Consider the following 21,972-nt stretch of genomic DNA (forward strand, 5'->3'; position numbering starts at 1 on the left):
CTGACAATCTTCAGTGCACTTTCATATCCACCTAAGAGGAGAGAACGAGGGAGCTTTTGTGAACATCTGTATTCTCACTCCACTCAATCATGAAATGCTCTTAGGGAAGGGCACCCAGCTTTGAAAATAGGCTTTTCAGGTGATTGACTCCAGAGAGAGAACCAATTCGGGAGCATTTAGCAGCAGCATTACCTGGGAACCTGTCAGAAATGCAAATTCCCCCATCAGTGGAAGCAAACTTAGAAGGTAGGATCTAATGTGTTTTAACAATCTATTGTACTTTGTCCAGACAGCAACTTCCGTAGTTCATTCTGTGCCTGTGACAAAAGCACCCAGGCTGCTGGTTTGTAGCGCCCTCTGCTGGTGCCCATCTGCAAAGGCCGACCTCTGAATTAAAAACAAGGCGCTTGTAATTCTAGTTTGACAGCCTGTGAAGTTTTTTTTTCAAGTGAAAAGAAAAATCCTGTTTCCTATTGCATCCGCTGTGGCTTCATCCCACTGTAGCATTTCTGAGCTCAAAGTGCATTCTCCTATGGCTCTGCTGAAGTTTTCATTTCCTTCTGCATTCTTCCGTGCTCCTGATAAAGGACCCCAGAAGAGCTTGGTGAAACTGTCCCCAAGGTCAGGCAAGATGCCCCATAAAGAAAAAGGTGGGTGGATGAGGACTTCCCTGCCTTGGCCCAAGGGCAATGTCATTTTCACTACAATGGCTGAGTGGGCGACAGATATGAGTCTCTCCCCTAAACAAAACCAAAATCTCTCAATGGCTTCCTGTAACACTGGAAGCAAAAATCTAGTTTGCACCAGGGCCTTTGAAGCCTTCATGATTAGAGCCCTGGCTACTTCTTTAAGTTCATTTCTAACCACCCTTTCAGTTCTCACTCTGAAGCCAAACTGGCCTTATAATTGTTTGGAGAACATGCCAAGCCTGCCCCAGAGGCCAGCGCAGTTGCTGTTCCCTCCCTCCTAGATATCCACATGGGTCCTTCCTCATTTTTTTCACTCCTCGTGCAAGTCACCTCTGCAGGCCTTTTAATGCCGTCAGACAACAAATGCTTATTTCTTTCACCATGTATGTGTGTATGTGTGTGTGTGTGTGTGTGTGTGACAGAAAGACACTACTTTTGGCTACCTAGAAAGTCAATTCCCACCAGCCGAAGACCACCAGAAACACACGTTAATCAAAGTTAGTTTTCTATATTAAACTCCCTGTAGCAAGAAAGACTGAACAGCATGCAGAAGAGTGGGGAATCTCAGTAAGAGGGTTTTAGGAGGGACTAGTACAGGATTTGGGCTTGTGTTAGGTGATGTTACAGAGGGTTCAAGAAAACAAGAAGGGTGCTATTTCAGATTGAGTGTTTTCAGAAAGCTGGAACAATTCAGTATCTTAGTAACTAGTTTTCTTTTTTTCCCTACACCAAGGGGAATCTTAGTTTCCCCTTGTGGGGATCTTAGTTTTTGACCAGGGATCAAACTCATGCCCCCTACAGTAGAAGTGTGGTCTCTTAACCATTGGACCACTAGGGAGGTCCTTCATAGTTACTAGTATTAATCAGGAAAGGGGGGGTGCATTACTATTTTGTGTTGCACAGTGTTCATTCATGTTGAATTATGACTGAAGGCCCTTCATGCTCATGCAGAGTCCTCATCTGCTATTGATGTTCTGTAACATTATATTCAGTGAAAGTGTTAGTTGTTCAGTCATGTATGACTCTTTATGACCCTGTGGACTGTAGCCTGCCAAGCTCCTCTGTCCATGGAATTCTCTAGGCAGAGGTGGAGTGGGTTGCGATTCCCTTCTCCAGGGGCTCTTCCCTACCCAGGGATCGAAGCCAGGTCTCCTGCATTGCAGGCAGATTCTTTACTGCTTGACCCATCAGGGAATACTGTTGTAACTAAGCTAATTGACAGCTAACAGGGGTGCTTTTTTCTTTCTCATATATTTCATGGTCTGGAAAGTGTGTGTCCTGAAGGCAAGGACTTTGTTTTGCTTAGCGCTGAAGCATGGTGCTTAAACATTATTTGGCATATAGTACATGTTCAATCGGAGAAGGCAATGGCAACCCACTCCAGTGTTCTTGCCTGGAGAATCCCAGGGACGGCGGAGCCTGGTGGGCTGTCGTCTATGGGGTCACATAGAGTCGGACACGACTGAAGCGACTTAGCAGCAGCAGCAGCAGATGTTCAATAAATGTTGGATAAATATCCTTTCCAAACATTTTCCATACCTCAGGTCCAACACATCTACAATGCAGCCCTATATCTGGGACAGGTAAATTTGAGTCCTTGGAATGTCTTGTAAGTGATGGTAGAGCAGATAGCAGCCGCTGATGGGCAACAAGTAATAACAGTTACATTTTATAGAAATTTAAGACAAGGAGACCAACTGGGTCCTCAGGACTGTCCCTCAGACCAGATAGGACTTAGCTTCCATCAGTTCTCAGGGAAGATCATTACCATGAAAAAACCCTGCTCTCCAATGATAAAAGATGCCAAGTTAAATACTATGCTACAAATAAAATGAGAGAAACACTCCTCAACTTAATGATCATCTTTCTTTTCCCATTGAACATCTTATAGCCATATGTCCTATATTTTAACAAAATATAGGATATAATCTGTGATTTAATCTTCCAGAAAGATTTGCATGCTAATGAAGTTGTCACCATTCTACCATTTCCTTATCATATTGCAATTTAAAAATAATTTTGCAGCTTGCTTACACAGAAAGGGAATTGAGGTACCATTTTTAAACCTATCAAGTTGGCAAAAATACAAAAGTTCAGTAGTATTTTATTTTGGCAATGGCGTGGAGCAATAGACAAACTCATACATTGCTAGTGGAAAAATAAACTGGTACAGCTTCTATTGAGGTCAATCTGACAATATCTAACAAGATTTAAAGTGCACAAAACCTCTGATCCAAAAACTTTCCTTTTAGCAATTCTACAGATAAACATGTATACAGGTTAAGTAACATGTTATTTACTGCAGCATTGTTTGAATAGTAAACAATCTAAATGTCTATCTCTCAGGCAATGAGTAATAAATTACAATATTTATGCAATGGGGAGAAGACTAAGAGAAAAGCTCCCCTTGACACTGGGGAGATGGCCTGGTAACCATCAGCCAGAACTTGGTGAGACTGGAAACTGGTCTGGCACTCACAGCTAGGCTTTACTGTTTTCCTGCTAAACACACAAAATTTCCCAGAACATCAAAATCAGACAAGATATGAGACCATGACAGATCAAGTGAAAATTACACTATTTAGCAATGATGCCTGAACACATAAAAACATGATTATTGTAACTACAAACATGATCAAACATCCCTCTATCCTGGCTGATATGAGTGGCTGCTGCTTCTTTATCAATTAACATTAGCCTCAATTCATTCCCTGTGCCTTACTGTTAGGATTTATTTTAAAACACACAATCAAAGAGGTGCTCCAGCATCCTGAACACATCTAATCCACAGCAAATATGAGTTTCCTTAAAACTTTCCCACTAAACCAACTAATCTAAACCCCAATCTGGTAAGTTCTTTCCAACACACTCCAACTGAGATGCCCTGTAGTTCCCCATGATGTGTGTTCTCACTGCAATGAGCAATAAGCTCTATGCATTCAACAAAGGTGTGTCCCTAGAGGGGAAGGCATTGGCACATGTGAAGCGAAATAAGCATGGTGCAAAACCATGTATATATGTGCATATATATGTATATGGTACAATTTGTATAAAATAACATAAAGCCAATTTTAAAAATATATTGTATGTGCATAGAAAATAGCTCAGGAAAAATTCAGTAAAAATGGTCATCTCTTAGGAGAACTAAAGGCTGAGGCACAGGGGTGGGAAAGAGTCTTCAGTATATACGGTTTGTTACCATGTTCACAATTTATTTACTTGAAATTAAGAACTTTTAAAAATGAGAGTAAGAGGCTTCCTTGGTGGCTCAGTGGTAAAGAATCCACCTGCCAATGCAGGAGACATGGATTTGATCCCTGATCCGGAAAGATCCCACGTGGAGCAGAGCAACTAAGTCTGTGCACCACAACTATTGAACCTGTGCTCTAGAGCCCAGAAACCAGAACTACTGAAGCCCATTCTCCGCAACAAGAGAAGTCACCACAATGAGAAGCCTGTGTACTACAACTAGGGAAAGGCACGCATAGCAGTGAAGACCCAGCACAACCAAAAGACAGTTTTTTTTTTAAAAGAGACTAAGAATCGCAGGCACTGCTGTGGGATCAATACTGAAGAAAGTCCAGAATGCTGCCTGGACAGTCAGGTGTATCACATTTCTGCACGTCTGCAGGTGAGATTTCCACCATGTACAAGTCCTCAAACTGCATCCTTTACTGCCAAAATGCTCTCCAGCTAAGCCTCCAGAATCAGACTTTGTGGAAAAATAGGATCCAATTTCATGTACTCTGACGTCTTATTGATGAAGGCAGCCGATGAGTCTGTTTATCAAAAAACCATTAGGTAGGCTCCCTGACTTTATACTACCAAGCAACAGTAATCAAAACAGTATGGCACTGACACAAAAACAGAAATAGAGATCGTTGGAATAGGACAGAAAGCTCAGAAATAAACTAGTGCACTTGTCATTAATTAATCCACGACAGAGGAGGAGAGACTATACAATGGAGAAAAGACAGTCTCTCTTCAATAAGTAGTTTCGGGAAAACTGGACAGCTACATGTAAAAGAATGAGACAGAACACTCTCTAACAACATATACAAAAATAAAGTGGATTACAGACCTAAATGCAAGACTGGACACTATTAAACTCTTAGAGGAAAACATAGGCAGAACACTCTGACATAAATCGCAACAATATCTTTTTGGATTCACCTCCTAGAGTAATGAAAATAACAATGATCAAATAGGTCCTAATTAAACTTAAAAATCTTTTGCACAGCAAAGGAAACCATAAACAAAATGAAAAGACAACCCATAGAATGGGAGAAAATATTTGCAAACCAAGTGACCAACAAGGATTTAGTCTCCAAAATATATAAACAGCTCATGCAGCTTGATGGCAAAAACACAAACAACCCAATAAAAAATAGGCAGAAGATATAAATAGACTTTTCTCCAAAGACATACAGATGGCCAAAACAACACATGCAAAGATGCTCAATATAACTAATTATCAGAGAAATGCAAATCAAAGCTTCAATGAGGTACCACCTCACACTGGTCAGAATGGCTATCATCAGAAAGTCCACAAATAATAAATGCTGAAGAAGATGTGGACAAAAGGGAACCCTTCTACACTGTTGGTGGGAATGTAAATTGGTATAGCCGCTATGAAGAACAGTATCAGGTTCCTTAAAAAACGAAAAATAGAACTACCATATAATCCTGCAATCCATTCAAAGGCATTTATCTGAAGAAAACCATACTTTGAAAATATACACACACCCCAATGTTCATTGCAGCACTATTTATAATAGCCAAGACATGGACACAACCTAAATGTCACTGACAGAAGAGCAGAAAGAAAACGTGGTGCATATATACAATGGAATTTTACTCAGCCATAAAAAAGAATGAAACAATGTCATTTGCAACAACATGGATGGACCTAGAGATGGTCATACTAAGGGAGGTAAGAGAAAAGACAAATATCATATGATATTAGTCATATGTAGAATCTAATTTTAAAAATGATACAAATGAACTTATTTACAAAACAGAAATAGAGCCACAGACACAGAAAACAAATTTATGGTTAGCCAAAGGGGAAATGTGGGGTGGTGAGGGATGAACTGGGAGCTCGGGATTGACATACACATACTACTGTATATGGAATAATCAACCAATATTCTGTTGTAACCTATATGGATAAAGAACCTGAAAAAAATGAATATATATGTAACTGAATCACTTTGCTGTATACCTGAAACTAACACAGTATTATAAATCAACTATACTCCAATTAAAAAAAAAATTAGGTATAAGTATTCTCTTTAGATTGGGATACAAGGCTCTTACAATTGAAATATGAACAGGTAGGCCAAGGTGGTTTTATATCTCTGGCTCTCTTGGGGAGCCCTGTGAACTGAGTACATAATAGTATTTAAATATCATGCTACTCCAGCAGAGGCCTTTCAGCTATCATCTGCTCTTTTTCTCAGTTACAGCTGAGAGTGATCGCTGAGCTCCTCTGAGGCATTCTCTTATGACAGCACCATCCTCAAGTTTCCAGAGTTGGCTCCCACACCACTTACTGCCAGGCAGTTGAGCATTTCAATAGGTTAGGTGCACCAGCACAAGACAGACCATTTTGGATACAAAATATATCATATCCTACATTCACATTACACCAGCCAACAGCAGTGGGCAGCTCATTTGTTTGGTGTCTTGATCTTCCCTGACTGGGGACAAAGGCCTCCTACAAACTGTGCCCAGTCCCAGTTCCCCAACCTACCTTGGGGTCTCTCTGGCCTTTAATCTCCAGTGATCTTTTGTGTACTTTCCATCATCTTTCCTCTCTCTTTTAGACTTATACTTCTGCCCTTTACCAACTCCTGCTTCACAGAATTACTCATACCTATCCAAACAATTTAGATCCTAGCAACAGGCATTCCTAATGCTTCCATTTAAAATAAAATCATATACCTTGTCAACAATTTCCAAACATATTCTCAAATATATCCAGTTTTTTGCATCACAGAGCCCTCTAAACCTTTCATCACACCCTAGTGGATTTATCCTTCAAGGAGGGTTCAGTTCAAGGTTCACAGGTTTAGTGCATTTTTCCTGCATCCTCAGTCCCCAGTGAGCCCTTCCTCTCCCAAGCTACTATTAAATGAAGAGAGTAAACTCGTCTACTGCCTCAGTGGTTTCCAAACATTTACTTCCCTTATTCTCAACCCTTTTTTCAAGGGAAAGCTAACTAGGAAAGCCAAATATGTAAAACACCAACTCTGGATGAAAATGGTACAAGCTTCAACTCCCTTCCAATACCCTAAATGTTCACCCAGGCAGTTTTAAAACTACTGCTCTTTTCTGCCAATGAATGTTGTTAGTTCCATTTTTAGGTCATCTTAACCTAAGATTATTAACTCCCTAGAGTACAGGCCCTGTGTTACTAACCTAAATTCAAGTAATAGTTCAGTATGATATACCAGGTACTGAGTCATTAAGGCTATAATACTTTCATAATCTGGCTCTTAACACAGCCTATGAGGTAGGCACTTCCCCCTACATTTTAACATAAGGTTAAGTGGAGCTGGAAGAAAAGGCACAATTTAATCTGCAGCAGAGCTTCAACCCATACCTAGGTCCTCAGAGTCTAAATCCACCACATCTTCCATTCTACCAAGCTGCCTCTCAGTCTGTTTTAGACAGTTCTTTTCCAGAGTCCCCAAGATACCAGCTGGTGCCAGCACCAGAGAGGCTACAATTAGTAGTGATCATGAAGACAGATTCAGTCATGAATTAATAAACTCACATGGTCCTGTGACAATACTTAGTATTCCCAGAGTTGGCTCTCACACCATTTACTGCAGGGCAGTTCAGCATTTCAATAGGTTAGATGCATTAGCACAAAACAGACCATTTTGGATACAAAGTATATCATATCCTACATTCACATTACACCAGCCAACAGCAGTGGGTAGCTCATTTGTTTGGTGTTTCCATGGCTCTGAGTTGCTGGGCTACCCCTAACAGCTATTTTCTCTTCTCTTTCTATTTATCATTATCTCCAAAGCTGATCCAATAGGATGATGGTACCTTACTATAAAATCTACAATTAAAATAAACCCAAAACCAACAAACAAAAACTTTAATGTGCCCAGGAATAAATAGCTGTTTGCTTCCCTTTCCTCTTTCTCAACTTAATCTACAATTATTCTTAAAGTATCAGGAATATTACTTTTCTTTCCCTAGTTTATGGAAAAGAAAGGAGAAAGGGAAAATGGCTTATCTAATAGACAACTAAGAAGTAGTACATGCCAGGGACTAGACAATACATTAGTATTTAAAGTTGCAGGACCCAATCATTTGCAAAAAAATTCACTTTATAAAAAATAAAGCACTTTATAAAAAATAAAGTATTAATAATGCAAAGACATTTAAAGAAGAGACTACAATCCAATTTTCAAATGTTTTATTTTTAGTGTTTTTAAACATTTTAATACAACAAAGATATAAAATAATATATATTAGTTAAATCTGGATTTAACTTAGACTTGAGATATTTACTTATATACAATACTGTGCTTCAAGGTATGGCTACCACAGGAACTTTCACATCTTCAAGTAATACTAGTTTCTCTGCACATTGGGTGACATTTAGGTAGAATTCATAGAACAAAACATGCCCGTTTTAGCCCAAGCTAATTTTGCTTCCCCCATTAAGTACCAGTCTCCACTTCTTTTGTTTCATATCAGAAATACTTCAACTGTCCTAACAAGTCATAGATTCTTTGAATAAAAAAATTATTAAAATTGAGCATTTTAAAGATGGTATTACTAACTGGTAACAATGCTTCACTAGTTCAGACAACCCAGTATTTCAGATTGAAATAGATCTGAAATAACAGCAAAATTAACATAGTATTCCCTCTCCTTCCATATTAGGTACAAAACTTCTTTATGCATAAACACAGAGTACACAGAGAAAAAGTCCTTGGCTAATAATGTAAGGTAGAACATAGTCTAAAAAAATTAACTTTTGGGGAAGCTGAATTATGGCTTATAGATTGCACAGATGTTTTAATTCAACTTAATGCAAAATGATAGGCCACATTTTAGTTACTTGAAATTGGTGGTCTTTGCTGGGGGTGAGAAATAGGCAAGAGGGGCACCAAAACCTATTTCCATAGTAATTTCAGTCATTCAAAGCACTAAAAGAGAAAGAAAAAACCCTCAACCTCTTTCCTTTCTCACTGGTCACTTGTAGCAACAGTCTGACTTTTGATGTTACTAACAATTTCCTCTATAGCAGTACAGGGTAATTCAGATTAAATATTTCACAAATGCAAACTGTAACAGCCAAGTAAAGATGGCATTAAAGTTGACATGCTTTGTTGGCTCTGAAACTCTCTAAATGAAACCAATACTGCTTAAGAAAGCCATGGACTATTCTAAAAAAGAGTTATCCTATCTCAAATGCCTGCAAAGAACTGGCAAATGATTGTTACTATAATTACTTTTAGTAAGAGATAATTGAAGTCTACAAGAAGACAATCAAATAATTAAATTTATTAAATTAAAGAGATTAAAACAAGAATATGGTTAATGTTCTAAAACATTATGGAACAAGAATCCTTTAAAAAAAGTTTACTATGAAACTGGCAATGAAATTGCTTTTTTACTGAATACAGTCAAAGCAGGTTAGTGTTATGAATATCACTTTGAATACATAAATAACACTTTCCAAACAGGTGTCCTCAAAACACAGGGTCTCATATTAGCTATAAAAGGATTTGGCACCTCTGTCCTTATTATTTTAAGTAAGAATTTTAAGCAGGTACAGGGTAGGGAAGAATGCCACTTGCAGTGCCAGAGTTACATTATCAGCAGGTCTCTAGCGTGGAGTTCTTCCTGTGAACAGTCCACATTCCTTTAACTGATTGGTTCTGTGGCTGAGTTCACTATGTTCTGATTTAAAGTGATACTAATAAACAGACCTAGCATATGGAAGGTGTATTTTTACCCAAGCAATTCTGGCTACAGACGACTATCGAGAAGATTGGCATGTTGAAAATTCTGCAGCACAGCCAAAAAAAGTTTCTCCCAAAAATGCTGCCCCTAAGAAGACAGAAATTGTATGGAAGACTTTCAGTATAACCTCCAGTTTGCATCCCTGAACAAAAAACTGCCTTGGTTCCCTCTATACTGAAGTCTCAGTGTTTAATGAGGTAAACCTCACATGTTTGAAACTGCATACAAGGTAAAAAATCTCTAGATCTAAGGCATGCAGCTTCTCTATCTAGACGCAGTCACAGTCAAAATGTAAATTCTACTTTCACTATGGTTTTAACAAAATTGTTACAAGAAAAAAGATACAAAGACAAAATCTGGAAATTTCTGGACAAAAGATTAAGTAACAAAAATACAAATTTTGTTTTAAAAAAAGAAACAGAAAAGAATGTTGTCTCAAAGTTTTCCTAGGAAGAGACCTGGAGATGATTAATATATGTAAACACTGCCTTGTAATAGTTATAACCATAAATTAATCTAGCTTACCTTTTCCTCAAAACGGATATGTTTTTGTAAAAGGAAGGTTGGGAAGTTATTTTATACTCCTCACTGCAGTCTGCTGTTAGGCACTCTCAGTATCAATTGCTCTGCAAAGTTAGTTGTAATTTTTTTTTTCCTATTTTGTTCTAGAATAAAATCCGTATGAAGGAAAGAAGATTGCTGTTAGGAAATTTACCATTAAGTAGTTTTTCAACATTCTTGAATTAATGGTGCCATGGATTTTTTCCAAACATTTTTCCAAAAGTCAACATCAGTCCCTTCCTAGCTAAATGCAGGCTTCTTCTGTCATTTGGAAAAAGTGGATGTTACGTATCTTTTGAATTCAAGGGTCAAACTAATCTAACTGCATAGGAAACATCCTTCAACCTTCATGATTATGTACTTTCTTTGGATGAAATGTTGGCATTTTCATCCCCAGAATGTAACAGAATCAACAATTTAAGGTATTATCAGATTCTAAAGTATGAGATTTAAAAGCATAATAAAACTAAATTATCTCGTGACAGTTTCTCAAGTGAAAAATAAAAAAAACAATATTCAAAGAAGACCCAAACTGGGGTCACTCAGCACTAGCTGAAACTTGCTTGTATTATATTTGTTTCCTGCCCAATCCACTCAGGCTTTCTAACTCCTTGTTTTAAAATTGAATGCAAAACTACACAATTAATATTCCAAGTGGCTAAGCTCATGAGTTAGGGTTCAATTTCTAATTCTAGAACCATCCTACTATCAGAACTACTGTACAAAATCATTAAAAGTTAAAGTGACAAAGGTTATCACAGAGGTCAAGTTACTTAAGGTACTAAATTTCTAGTGTTGTAAACAGCAATTAAGTTATATTACTCCTAACTGCCAAATTAAACCTAAATAGAAAGAATGTATGTACACAATTGTATTTAAAAATAAAAAACAACAAAACTTTTTTATATCCAAATATGTTGGAGGCTTCTTAGTTCTGATGGTCAAGATGAGAAATTTCAAAAACAAAATAGTTATATTATGCCTGCAACCTGTTACAAATTTCAGAAAGAGAAAAATTTGCATGCAAACATCCCCATTTAAGTACATAAGAACTTTATCTAACATCTGATAAAAACTCTCATTCTGCTCATTAAATAACATCATTAAACATAAAATTGGGCTGTCATCTATCTGGCTAACAGTCACAGCACAAAGTTATTCCAGGTACTTTTGTCAGTAAAATTAAGTCAATTTTATTTTTATGGATGCAGACAATTTTTCCCTCATGAATACTTACTGATGATCATACTAAACCCTTAGAACAAAATAGAACTGAATCTTTTGTTAATTTTGGTGAAAAAATGCCAGTGTTATATTTGTACTTTGTCATCTTATATATGGCCTCTTTCATTCTCATTTCAAGGATCCTGGTATATTCAGTATACTTTTCTTACAGACAGTTCAGAAGGCAAAAATTAATTTGTCAGTAAAAAGGATCACTTTTCCAGAGTTGTGTTTTTTTAGAAAGACACAGATTAGTTCAAAGAACAAGCACTGCTCATTGGGTAGGGGTTTTTCCTTTGAAGAAAATAAGGAGCCTAAAAATTTATTAGTATTCTTCTCAATATTTCTTGCCTAGAGTCCTACTAGAGTTTTTTTATCTTTCAACCAGCAAACTGCTTAAGTTGATTAGCTTAAGTTCAATAGGCAAATACTCAAAAGGTAAAGCTAAGAGCCTGACTTCAATCATAATATTAAGTCTGCCTAAAGAGAAGGGGCAGAAACCATCTACTTAAACTTCTGTTGGACAGACAGGTAAGGACTCTTAATTGTTCTTGTTTGCTTGCTATGGTCACAGCCTTGCTCAGGACAGAGAACTTTGTCAACATATAGGAAAAAGCAAGACATTCAGGAACAACCTGGGGGGAGAAAACAAAGTTACTTTCAACAATGACTGCATCTTTAGTCATGAGCCCATTACAAGGATAGTCTTTATCCAATTAGTCTTTTCATTATTGCTGGTTTTGAAAATGGCCAACAATATTCATTTGGGACTGTACCATTAACATTGCACTCAAAAAAAGAAAACATGGGAAACCAAATTCTTGCTCTCCTACTCTGATGATATGCTCTGGTATTGGCTAGAGTATGGTAGTACAAAAAGAGTCTCGTTGTGATATAAAAAGCAATAAACACATCAATGGAATAATGTTCATGGGCAGCCAAAATGAAGAAGATTCCAAAGAGGTTGAGAACCCAGGATAAAGTGTGCAAGAAATTCCAGCTTCTTGGTGTATCTGAGAAAAGGATAGAAAGATCATTTTAAAATAATTTCTTCCAACATTTCTTCCCAATGTTTCTCAGTCATACATTTCCTAGATCTGTCTGTTTTTCCCATTCTTCATAGAATTTGACACCTTTCCCACAGCCTCCTGTACAGCTAGTCATTTGCTTTGTAGAGAAGCACTAAAGAGATACTTACATTCAGTAACAAAGAAATTCAGCATAGTTAGGACGACTGTGTGGCCACTGAACATGTAATCTCCACAAGTGTGAACGCCAGTTAGGGTCATACCAAAGCCACTCCAAATGGCAAAGGCCCTGTGTAATTTCTCCCATACACTGCCATACACCTATAAAGAAAGCTATGAATTAGTGTTTCAAATGCTTAGGGCAGTAGAGGCTCTTACAACTCCCACTGAAATTCAAAGACTGAATGACAGATCTAAGCAAAATCAACAAGACTCCCACTGTAATTAATTGCAGACACCAATAATGGGTGGTCAAAGCTTGGCTGTACTCAGAAATATTCTGGTAATTTAATGAAATCAATAGCCTCCCAAGTTGTGTAGTGGTGAAGAATCTGCCTGCCAATGCAGGAAATGCAAGAGACACGGGTTTGATTCTGGGGCTGGGAAGATCCCCTGAAGTAGGAAATGCAACCTATTCCTCCATTCTTCTTGCCAGTAGAATCCCATGGACAGAGGAGCCTGGAAGGCTACAGTCCATGGGGTCGCAGAGTCAGATATGACCAAGCAACTGAGCACAAATACAGTGAAATCAATGCAATTCAAACTTCTCTACTAGGACTTCCTTTACAATGAAAAGGTTGTTGTCGTTTAGTCGCTCAGTTGTGTCTGACTTTCTGTGACCCCATGAACTGCAGCACATCAGGCTTCCCTGTCCTACACTATCTCCCAGAGTTTGCTCAAGTTCATGTCCATTGAGTTAATGATGCTATCCAACCATCTCATCTTCTGCTTCCCCCTTCTCCTTCCGCCTTCAATCTTTTCCAGAATCAGGGTCTTTTCCAATGAGTCAGCTCTTCGCATCAGGTGGCCAAAGTATTGGAGCTTCCTTCAGCTTTGATCAGTCCTTCCAATGAATATTCAGGACTGATTTCCTTGAGGACTCACTGGTTTGATCTCCTTGCAGTCCAAGGGTCTCTCAATTCTTCTCCAGCACCACGGTTCAAAAGCGTCAATTCTTTGGAGCTCAGCTTTCTTTATGGTCCAACTCTCACATCCATACATGACTACTGGAAAAATCATAGCCTTGACTTTTGGTTGGCAAAGTAACATATTTGCTTTTTAATATGCTGTCCAGTTTTGTCATAGCTTTTCTTTCAAGAAGCAAGTTTCTTATAATTTCATGGCTGCAGTCACCATCTGCAGTGATTTTGGAGTCCAAGAAAATAAAAAGTCTGCCACTGTTTCACTGTCTCCCCATCTATTTGCCATGAAGTGATGGGATGGGATGCCATGCTCTTAGTTTTTTGAATGTTGAATTTTAAGCCAGCTTTTTCACTCTCCTTTTTCATCTTCATCAAGAGGCTCTTTAGTTCCTCTTCACTTTCTGCCATTAGGGTGGTGTCATCTGCATATCTGAGGTTATTAATATTTCTCCCTGCAATCTTGATTCCAGCTTGTGCTTCATCCAGCCCGGCATTTCACATGATGTACTCTGCATAGAAGTTAAATAAGCAGGGTGACAATATACAGCCTTGACATACTCCTTTTCCTATTTGGAACCAGTCTGTTGTTCCATATCCGGTTCTAATTGTTGCTTCTGGACATGCATACACGTTTCTCAGGAGGCAGGTAAGGTGGTCTGGTAGTCCCATCTCTTTAAGAATTTTCTAGTTTGTTATGATCCATACAGTCAAAGGCTTTGGAGTAGTCAATAAAGCAGAAGTAGATGTTTTTCTGGAATTCTGTTGCTTTTTCTATGATCCAATGAAAATTAAAAGCTTACTATAGCACAAAAGCATTGCCAAGTTTTATACCCTATAACACAGTAGTATTTGCTTGCCTGTTCTTGCCAATAAGAAACAGGCTATGACAGAGATAATGGGTACCATTCAATATCCACTCTCTCTTGTTGAGTAGTAACATTTCTAAAATCAATTAGAAGAGGTGATGGATTCAACTATAATACTGCATTTCTCATCCTTCCTTGCAGCCGGGTGTGGCTAAGTGACTAAATTCTGTACAGTAAGATGGAAAATGGAAGTATAGAAGATTTCTGGGAAGGATACTTATCAGTGAAAGAGGCAACAGCTTGGAGGAAGTCTTCTCTACCTTTCCTTCTTCCAGCTACAACTCAGACATGACAGTTAAAGCTCTGGCAGTCACCATGGCTACAAAGTGGCCTTGAGGATGTAAGCCAAGAGTTAGGACAGGAGGGCATAAAGGCAGAAGAATCATGGATTTTTGATAACTCCATAAAGTTATCACACATCTGACCCGAAGTACCTACTTTCAGACTTCTCTTATGAGAGAGAATAAATCATTGCTTGTTTATTAAACTACAGCCACTATAAAGTTCCTGTTCAGTTCAGTTCAGTTCAGTCGCTCAGTCATGTCCGACTCTTTGCGACCCCATGAACTGCAGCACGCCAGGTCTCTCTGTCCATCACCAACTCCTGGAGTCTACCCAAACCCATGTCCATCGAGTCAGTGATGCCATCCAACCATCTCATCCTCTGTCGTCCCCTTCTCCTCCTGCCCCCAATCCTACCCAGCATTAGGGTATTTTCCAATGAGTCAATTCTTTGCATCAGGTGGCCAAAGTATTGGAGTTTCAGCTTCAACATCAGTCCTTCCAATGAACACCCAGGATTGATCTCCTTTAAGCTGGACTGATTGGATCTCCTTGCAGTCCAAGGGACTCTCAAGAGTCTTCTCCAACACCACAGTTCAAAAGCATCAATTCTGCGGCGCTCAGCCTTCTTCACCGTCCAACTCTCACATCCATACATGACCACTGGAAAAACCATAGCCTTGACTAGATGGACTTTTGTTGGCAAAGTAATGTCTGTGCTTTTAAATATGCTATCTAGGTTGGCCATAACCTTCCTTCCAAGGAGTAAGTGTCTTTTAATTTCATGGCTGCAATCACCATCAGCAGTGATTTTGGAGCCTCAAAAAATAAAGTCTGACACTGTTTCCACTGTTTCCCCATCTATTTCCCATGAAGTAACGGGACCACATGCCATGATCTTAGTTTTCTGAACGTTGACCTTTAAGCCAACTTTTTCACTCTCCTCTTTCACTTTCATCAAGAGGCTCTTTAGTTCTTCACTTTCTGCCATAAGGGTGGTGTCATCTGCATATCTGAGGTTATTGATATTTCTCCCGGCAATCTTGATTCCTGTTATTAGTAGCCAAATCTAATCCCAACCCCCACACCTAAAACTTAAAAAAGCAATCCATTTTGAGGAAGAGTTTGAACAATGGTAACTTTTTTAAAAAAAGCATTTAACACACAATAACAATATAAAAAATTGCTGTAATTTTATCTGCATTTCCTACGTGCAGCATGCTACTATATGCTTTTATGTTATTGCATTTAATTTCCACAAAAATTGTATGAACAGATTTAACTGTGTAGATTAGGAAACTGGCTTCAGAGAGGTCATACAGCTAATAAGTAATAAAGATGTGAACAGAGGGAGTCCAGTTCTAGAGCCCTATATCTTAAAGATTCTATGGCCAATGAACAAGAGGAACAATCTCATTAGAATCACCATTTCATTAGAAATCTCACCTGATTATACACTACCCAGTTTCCCCCTTCTGTCTCAGTTGATGGCAGGAGAGGGAGAGAAATTATATTATCAGAGAAAAAGAAAAGAGATACTAAAATATACATGGTTTGCTCATTTCCATGACCTCTAATGAGAATAGGGTTAGAGATGGTATGCAAGTGAGAGTAAAAAAATCAAGCAGTGAAGAACAGACTGCTGGGAAAATATCTCAGCCAAAGACAGGAAACACGTGATGCCAGTCAAAAAAAAAAGAGATTATTACACAACACTGTAAATCAACTATACTCCAATAAATTAAAGAAATATACTATCATACAAAAAAGAAAAGCAATTGTTGCCCAATTACTTGTCTGCCTATCCTTTCCAATCATAAAATCCCCCAAATATCTTTCCAGAAAAATAAAAACTGAAACAGAATGAATTTAGACATTTTGATAAGAAATTTGCTTTAACTGTTTCTTTCCTTTCCATCACTAAATTAAAAAAAAAAAACAGGAATGTTCTTGGTTCTGTCTCTAAACCCACTATTTTTGGAAATGAGATTTCAAGCAATTACTTTATTACAATGTAAAAGCCCTATGGAATTCATTGTAAGGGATTTGACTGATAGATAATATTATCTTAACTTTCTAATTTTAATGACTGCTGCAAATACAGGTCAATAAATAGGTTATATTATAATTCAAAGCAATTAATAGTATTTAGGGCAGATCTGAATAGGTATACCCACATTAAGCTAACTGATAATGAAAAACTGTCATTAGAGACAGAAAAAGGGCTGTCCATACTGTAGAGAGATAGTATCTAATTTATTTTTGTAACACATGTTGCAGGCCTATGCATATATATCCTTTTCTTTACTGGCTGACTCGCAATTAAATTCCTCAGCTACAGGGAATTCTCCTTTCACTGTAACAAGCTTATTTTTTCTTTTAAATCTCTTCTAATCAATTTGGGGGAAACTGTTCTCTCTCTCCTTCACATTGTGTACAGAAATTCAGCAGATTTTCTAACTAAAGAATGTCACTTGCCATCCAGTTGTACAAGAATTAAGTCAGTAGCCACTGCACTCCCTGACCTTCAACATACCCTGAAAGGACATCAGGACAGAGACCAAGAATGAGGTACTCTCGTGCTCTGCGAAAACAGACAGAATAGGCCTTCAGGACAGGTTTTTTTTTTTTTTTTTCCCCCAGGAGAAAATTTTATGAACCCAATTTCTTGCACCCATACTTAGAAAAGCACTAAAATCATTGACGGAGACATCTGTTCCTCATGCCTAGCAGCAACTTTCTACCAAGATGTGTGGCTTGATCACCTTCTCCAAGATCACGTATATGCTAAGCGCTTCCCTTACTTCTTTAGCATAGTTCCTAAGAGGCTGGTCTCAAACTCAAAACTCTCACTCTGTGCATTTTTATTTCAGTCAAGAGATTAAAGATTTAAATTTAAAATGTAAGACCATAAAAGTCTCAGATATCATCTTTCATTAATCAGAATGACAGTGACTCCAAAAATTGATAAAAACGTAGTACTGGCACAGTGATGGGAAAACTGACAGGCACAGTGTGGTGACAGTAGTGAAAAACTAGTCTTTCCTAGTGAAAATGTCAGCAATATATATCACAATTGTTATGCCCTTTAATTTCATAACTCCACTTCCAGGAATTTATCTTAAGACTATTAAATAAGTGAAAAAGCATGTTTATGATAGCATTATTTATAAAGAGTAAGATTTGAAAATAACCTAAATGCATGCTATTTGGACAGTGGTAAATTGTACAATGGAATACTCTGCAGCTATTAAAAAGATGAGGTATAATTATATGTATTTTTTCAGAAAAAAGTAAACAACACATTGTTAAGTAAAACATAAGTTCAAGTACAATGTCTGCAATATAATCCTATCCTTTGTTTATAAAGCATCTATACAAACTTGTGTGAATGTGTAAGCATGGTTAAAAATAGTCTGTGTGGCTATATAAACAGCTTTTAACAGTATTATTTATGGGGTGGAGTGAAAGAAGAGGGAATTTTTAATTTACATATTTTTATAAAATTTGCAATTTTACAATAAGTTTATGTAACTCTGTAACTAGTAGTACTTTCACTTTTTTGGAGGGGGGTGGGAAACAAAAGCATCTTTTACCTTAACAAAATAAAAGATTTCCTTTACAGTAAATCCTAAATGTCATTACCCCTTCCTCCTTTCTTACTGGTCAGTCCCCTTATACCTCGAGAAAGTTTATATACCCTTCAGCTCAGGGCTATATTTTTAGTTCTCGATCTCCTTTGGCTGTTTAATCTTTCCTCCTCGGCATTTCAACTATTTATATTGTGGTAGAAGAACTGACACTTAATTTGTTTTACGCTTTACAAACAACATTAAAATAACAAAAAACGTGCTAGTATATTATAAAAATATTTGGGAACACATAACTAAAGCATGGAGGCTTAGAAAAGAAGGCTAACAAATCCTTTGTCCAAATTTAATGAGTCACAACAGCCAATTTTGTATACAAAGCACAAATGATCTTCAGGATTTGAAAAATTTTTTTTAATAATTCATTACTTAATTTTTTTGTTCCCATCTGTATAAGCTATCCTCTCTCAATTTAGCCAGAAGAGAAGGTATGTCTACAGTATACCAAAACAACCTATAAAGTATAAAACAAAAACAAAAAAATCAGCCATTATTTAAATACATCTCCGAAAGAGTAAAGTTTAGAGTAGTGGGTACTATGTTTTAAATGGAATATGGTTGACCTGCAACACTTTTTTTTTAATACTTTATTTATTTGGCTGCGCCGGGTCCTAGCTATGGCATGTGGGATCTAGTTCCCTGACCAAGGATCAAATCCGGGCCCCCTGCAGTGGAAGCATAGACTCTTAAACACTGCACCACCAAGGGAAGTCCCCGCAACACTTTTTGAAGAGGAGTGATGAAGATAGTGAAAGGTCCAGGGTCATGTAGTAAGAATAACTAAAGATGTTGAGGATAGTGGGAAAGGAAAAATGATAATTGAAAGCTACTTTTTTTCTGTAGCTCTACAGCACTGAACTAGTTAGGATCAATGGACAGAAGTAACAGGGAGGCAGATTCTGGCTTAAAACTTTTACCAAATTATTCCTACACATTTATTACCAATATCAAAAATGCTAAAAAGCACATTTTATTAATAATATTAAAAGCAAAATCTAAGCCTTAGTTCATACATACATCTAAGCCATCAACGCACTAAGAGTAAGAGCGAAGAATGATAAAGAAGATAGCAGGCTACCTTTCCAGTACACTGAAGGTGCTGTCCTGGCACGGAGAGGGAGGTCACAAACATGGTAAAGCAGCGAAGCAAGAAGACAGTGCCCATCAGACTACAAAGCCTTCGCAGAAGTATGGACCTGTGAACAGAGTGACCAAAAAGGAAGAAAGATCAGAAGAAAATAAACCAAAATATCCCCAGGCAACTAATGTTTACTTCAAGGGAGAACAAGCAGGAAAACCATTAGATTCTTCGAAGACAGAAATCTTAAGAGACCATATAACAGAAGTGTCCAACAGGACCTTCCACAATGATGGAAATGGACTATATCTGCACTGTCCAGTAAACCATCTATATGTGGCTCTTGAGCACCTGAAATGCACAAGCGAGGAACTTAATTTTATTTCATTTTCACTAAATTAAATTTGAACAGCCACATGTGGCTAGCACTTGCCATGTTGGACAGTGCAGACCTAAGAGCATCATTTTACTGTAAGAAAATATGACTAAGAGAAAGCAAAAGTTATACAAGAAAGAAGTAAAATAACCCCTCGCTTGACACTTAGCTTAGTGTTAGTTTTATTACTTATACATTGTCATAACTCATTTACTTAATGAGAAGTAAAGTTAAATATGTGATTCTAGGGAATTTTTTTGCTCATTAATGACACTGTAAATTGGTTAATAACTAATTATACAATAAACATTCTCTAATTTCTCTTAAATTTAAGCTATAAAATACTGTTTTTTTAATACTAAGTTTTACATTAAGCACATATCTAACAAAAACTTTAAACTGCATGAAATCACTCGTACTGTTAATTTTTTTTTAATGTCTTAAGCGAAAACAGATTAGAAGATTCTTAAGTACAGAGACTTTGCTTATACATTTAAAAAATGCTCCTCCCACCCACCCTTAAAAAAAGTACTGAACACAAGGTTAGGTAAGTTTCAAACTGCAGTGTGTACACCTGGGATGGAGCCCAGGAATGTGCATTTATTTTTCTTTTTTTCACTTCAAATATACTTCTGCTTTATTGTCTTTCTCCTCTCCTCAAGGAACTCTAATCATCCATAAGTTAAATCTTTTTCAGGCTATCCCCTCAGTATTCCCAAAAATTTAATCTATTTTCTATCTTTAAAAATATATTTTCTTCAAATTATCTTCTGATTCATTAAGCCCCTCTTCTGCTGGATTCAACCTGATGTCATACTCATTACTGAATTCTCAATTTCATGGATTTTAAAAAATGTGTTTGCTTCTAGAGTTTCCATTTTATTCTGTTTAAATTATCTTGAACATAGTCAGCAGGGGCTTTCCTGGTGGCTTCCCTGGTGGCTCAGATGGTACACAATCTGCCTGAAATGCAGGAGACTCTTTAACCCCTGGGTTGGGAAGACCCCCTGGAGAAGTGAATGGCAGTATTCTTGCCTGGGAAATTCTATGGACAGAGGAACTTGGCAGACTATACAGTCTATGGGGTCGCAAAGAGTTGGATACGAGTAAGCTACTTATAGTAGTCAGCAGAATTACTTTAAGATCTGTATCTGGTACTTCCATTTTCTGGATCTACTGTGGGTCTATTCCATTATTTATTGTTTCTCTTAAATTTTGATCATATTCTCTTACATACTTGTGTGCTTTTTTTTTACTAGTTATTTACTTGAGTGCCAGATATTATATATAAAAATTTTTAGAATTAAATTTATTGATAGGTCTATACTGTTTTCCCAAAGAGAGATTTGATATCTCTTTTGGCAAGTAGTTAAGGGATTTACCAATCTGGGGTCACTTTAATGCAATTTTAGAAACTGAAATTATTTCAAACTAGGTTTCAATCTCTGCAGGATCTGCTTCATTTCTGGTTCACTACTGAAGCTGTGGTACTATAAAAAAGAAGAAAAGAGAAGAAAGAGAAGAACTAACATTGAATGGAGAGGGTCCCAACTCAAAAGCAGGAGGAGTCTACTATTTCTTACTTTTCTTAACAGGCCTTGCTCTACAATGTTTTGGGAAACCACAGGAGCCTAAATTGAATACACTATCATCCAGAGAAGAATTAAATTTGTTGAGACTCAGTTAGCACTACAGACTTGAGAACACTCTAGCCCATTCCAAGATCCACAGCTGGGAGTTTTCCTATCAGCCATTCAACATTGTTACACACCTAAGGCTTAGTCTCCTTATCTCAGCTTTGGCATTACAACCAGTGTAACCCTGCTTTTTTCAGAGATGCGTATTCATTCCTCTGATTTTACATCACAGGTTATTTTTTCTTTGTTTTCTTCTTCACGTTTATGTGTGTTTGGGGCTCTTTGGGATTTTCCTGTCTTCCTGAGAGCTCAGTGGTGCAATAAAAATTTCTTAACACAGGATTTATGGAGAATTTTCTTATCATATGATGGAGAGTCCAGAGCAAAAGTTTCTGCCTTCTTTCCTCCAAGTTATCATTTTGTGAGGTTTTTGAGGAAG

The 21,972-nt window shown here is 37.5% G+C and overlaps 1 protein-coding gene across 11 annotated transcripts in view; it reads right to left on the reverse strand.

Moving 5' to 3' along the window:
• Window positions 1-8,113: 8,113 nt before the first annotated feature.
• Window positions 8,114-21,972, reverse strand: part of SAMD8 (sterile alpha motif domain containing 8) — a 119,412-nt gene continuing 105,553 nt past the window's right edge. For 9 of the 11 annotated variants that reach the window (XM_081564207.1, XM_081564212.1, XM_081564186.1 and 6 more), the window contains 3 exons: window positions 19,521-19,638; window positions 12,673-12,823; window positions 8,114-12,487 (listed from right to left, as the gene is read on the reverse strand). In XM_081564207.1, coding sequence (XP_081420333.1) covers window positions 12,183-12,487; window positions 12,673-12,823; window positions 19,521-19,638 — 574 coding nt within the window. In that variant the 3' untranslated portion in view covers window positions 8,114-12,182. The remainder of the gene's footprint in view (window positions 12,488-12,672; window positions 12,824-19,520; window positions 19,639-21,972) is intronic. The other 2 variants (XM_081564234.1, XM_081564238.1) reach the window with 1 other exon arrangement.

The sequence above is a fragment of the Giraffa tippelskirchi genome, chromosome 2 (genome assembly GCF_054371585.1).
Source record: "Giraffa tippelskirchi isolate mGirTip1 chromosome 2, T2T-mGirTip1v1.2.pri, whole genome shotgun sequence".
Classification (NCBI taxonomy): domain Eukaryota; kingdom Metazoa; phylum Chordata; class Mammalia; order Artiodactyla; family Giraffidae; genus Giraffa; species Giraffa tippelskirchi.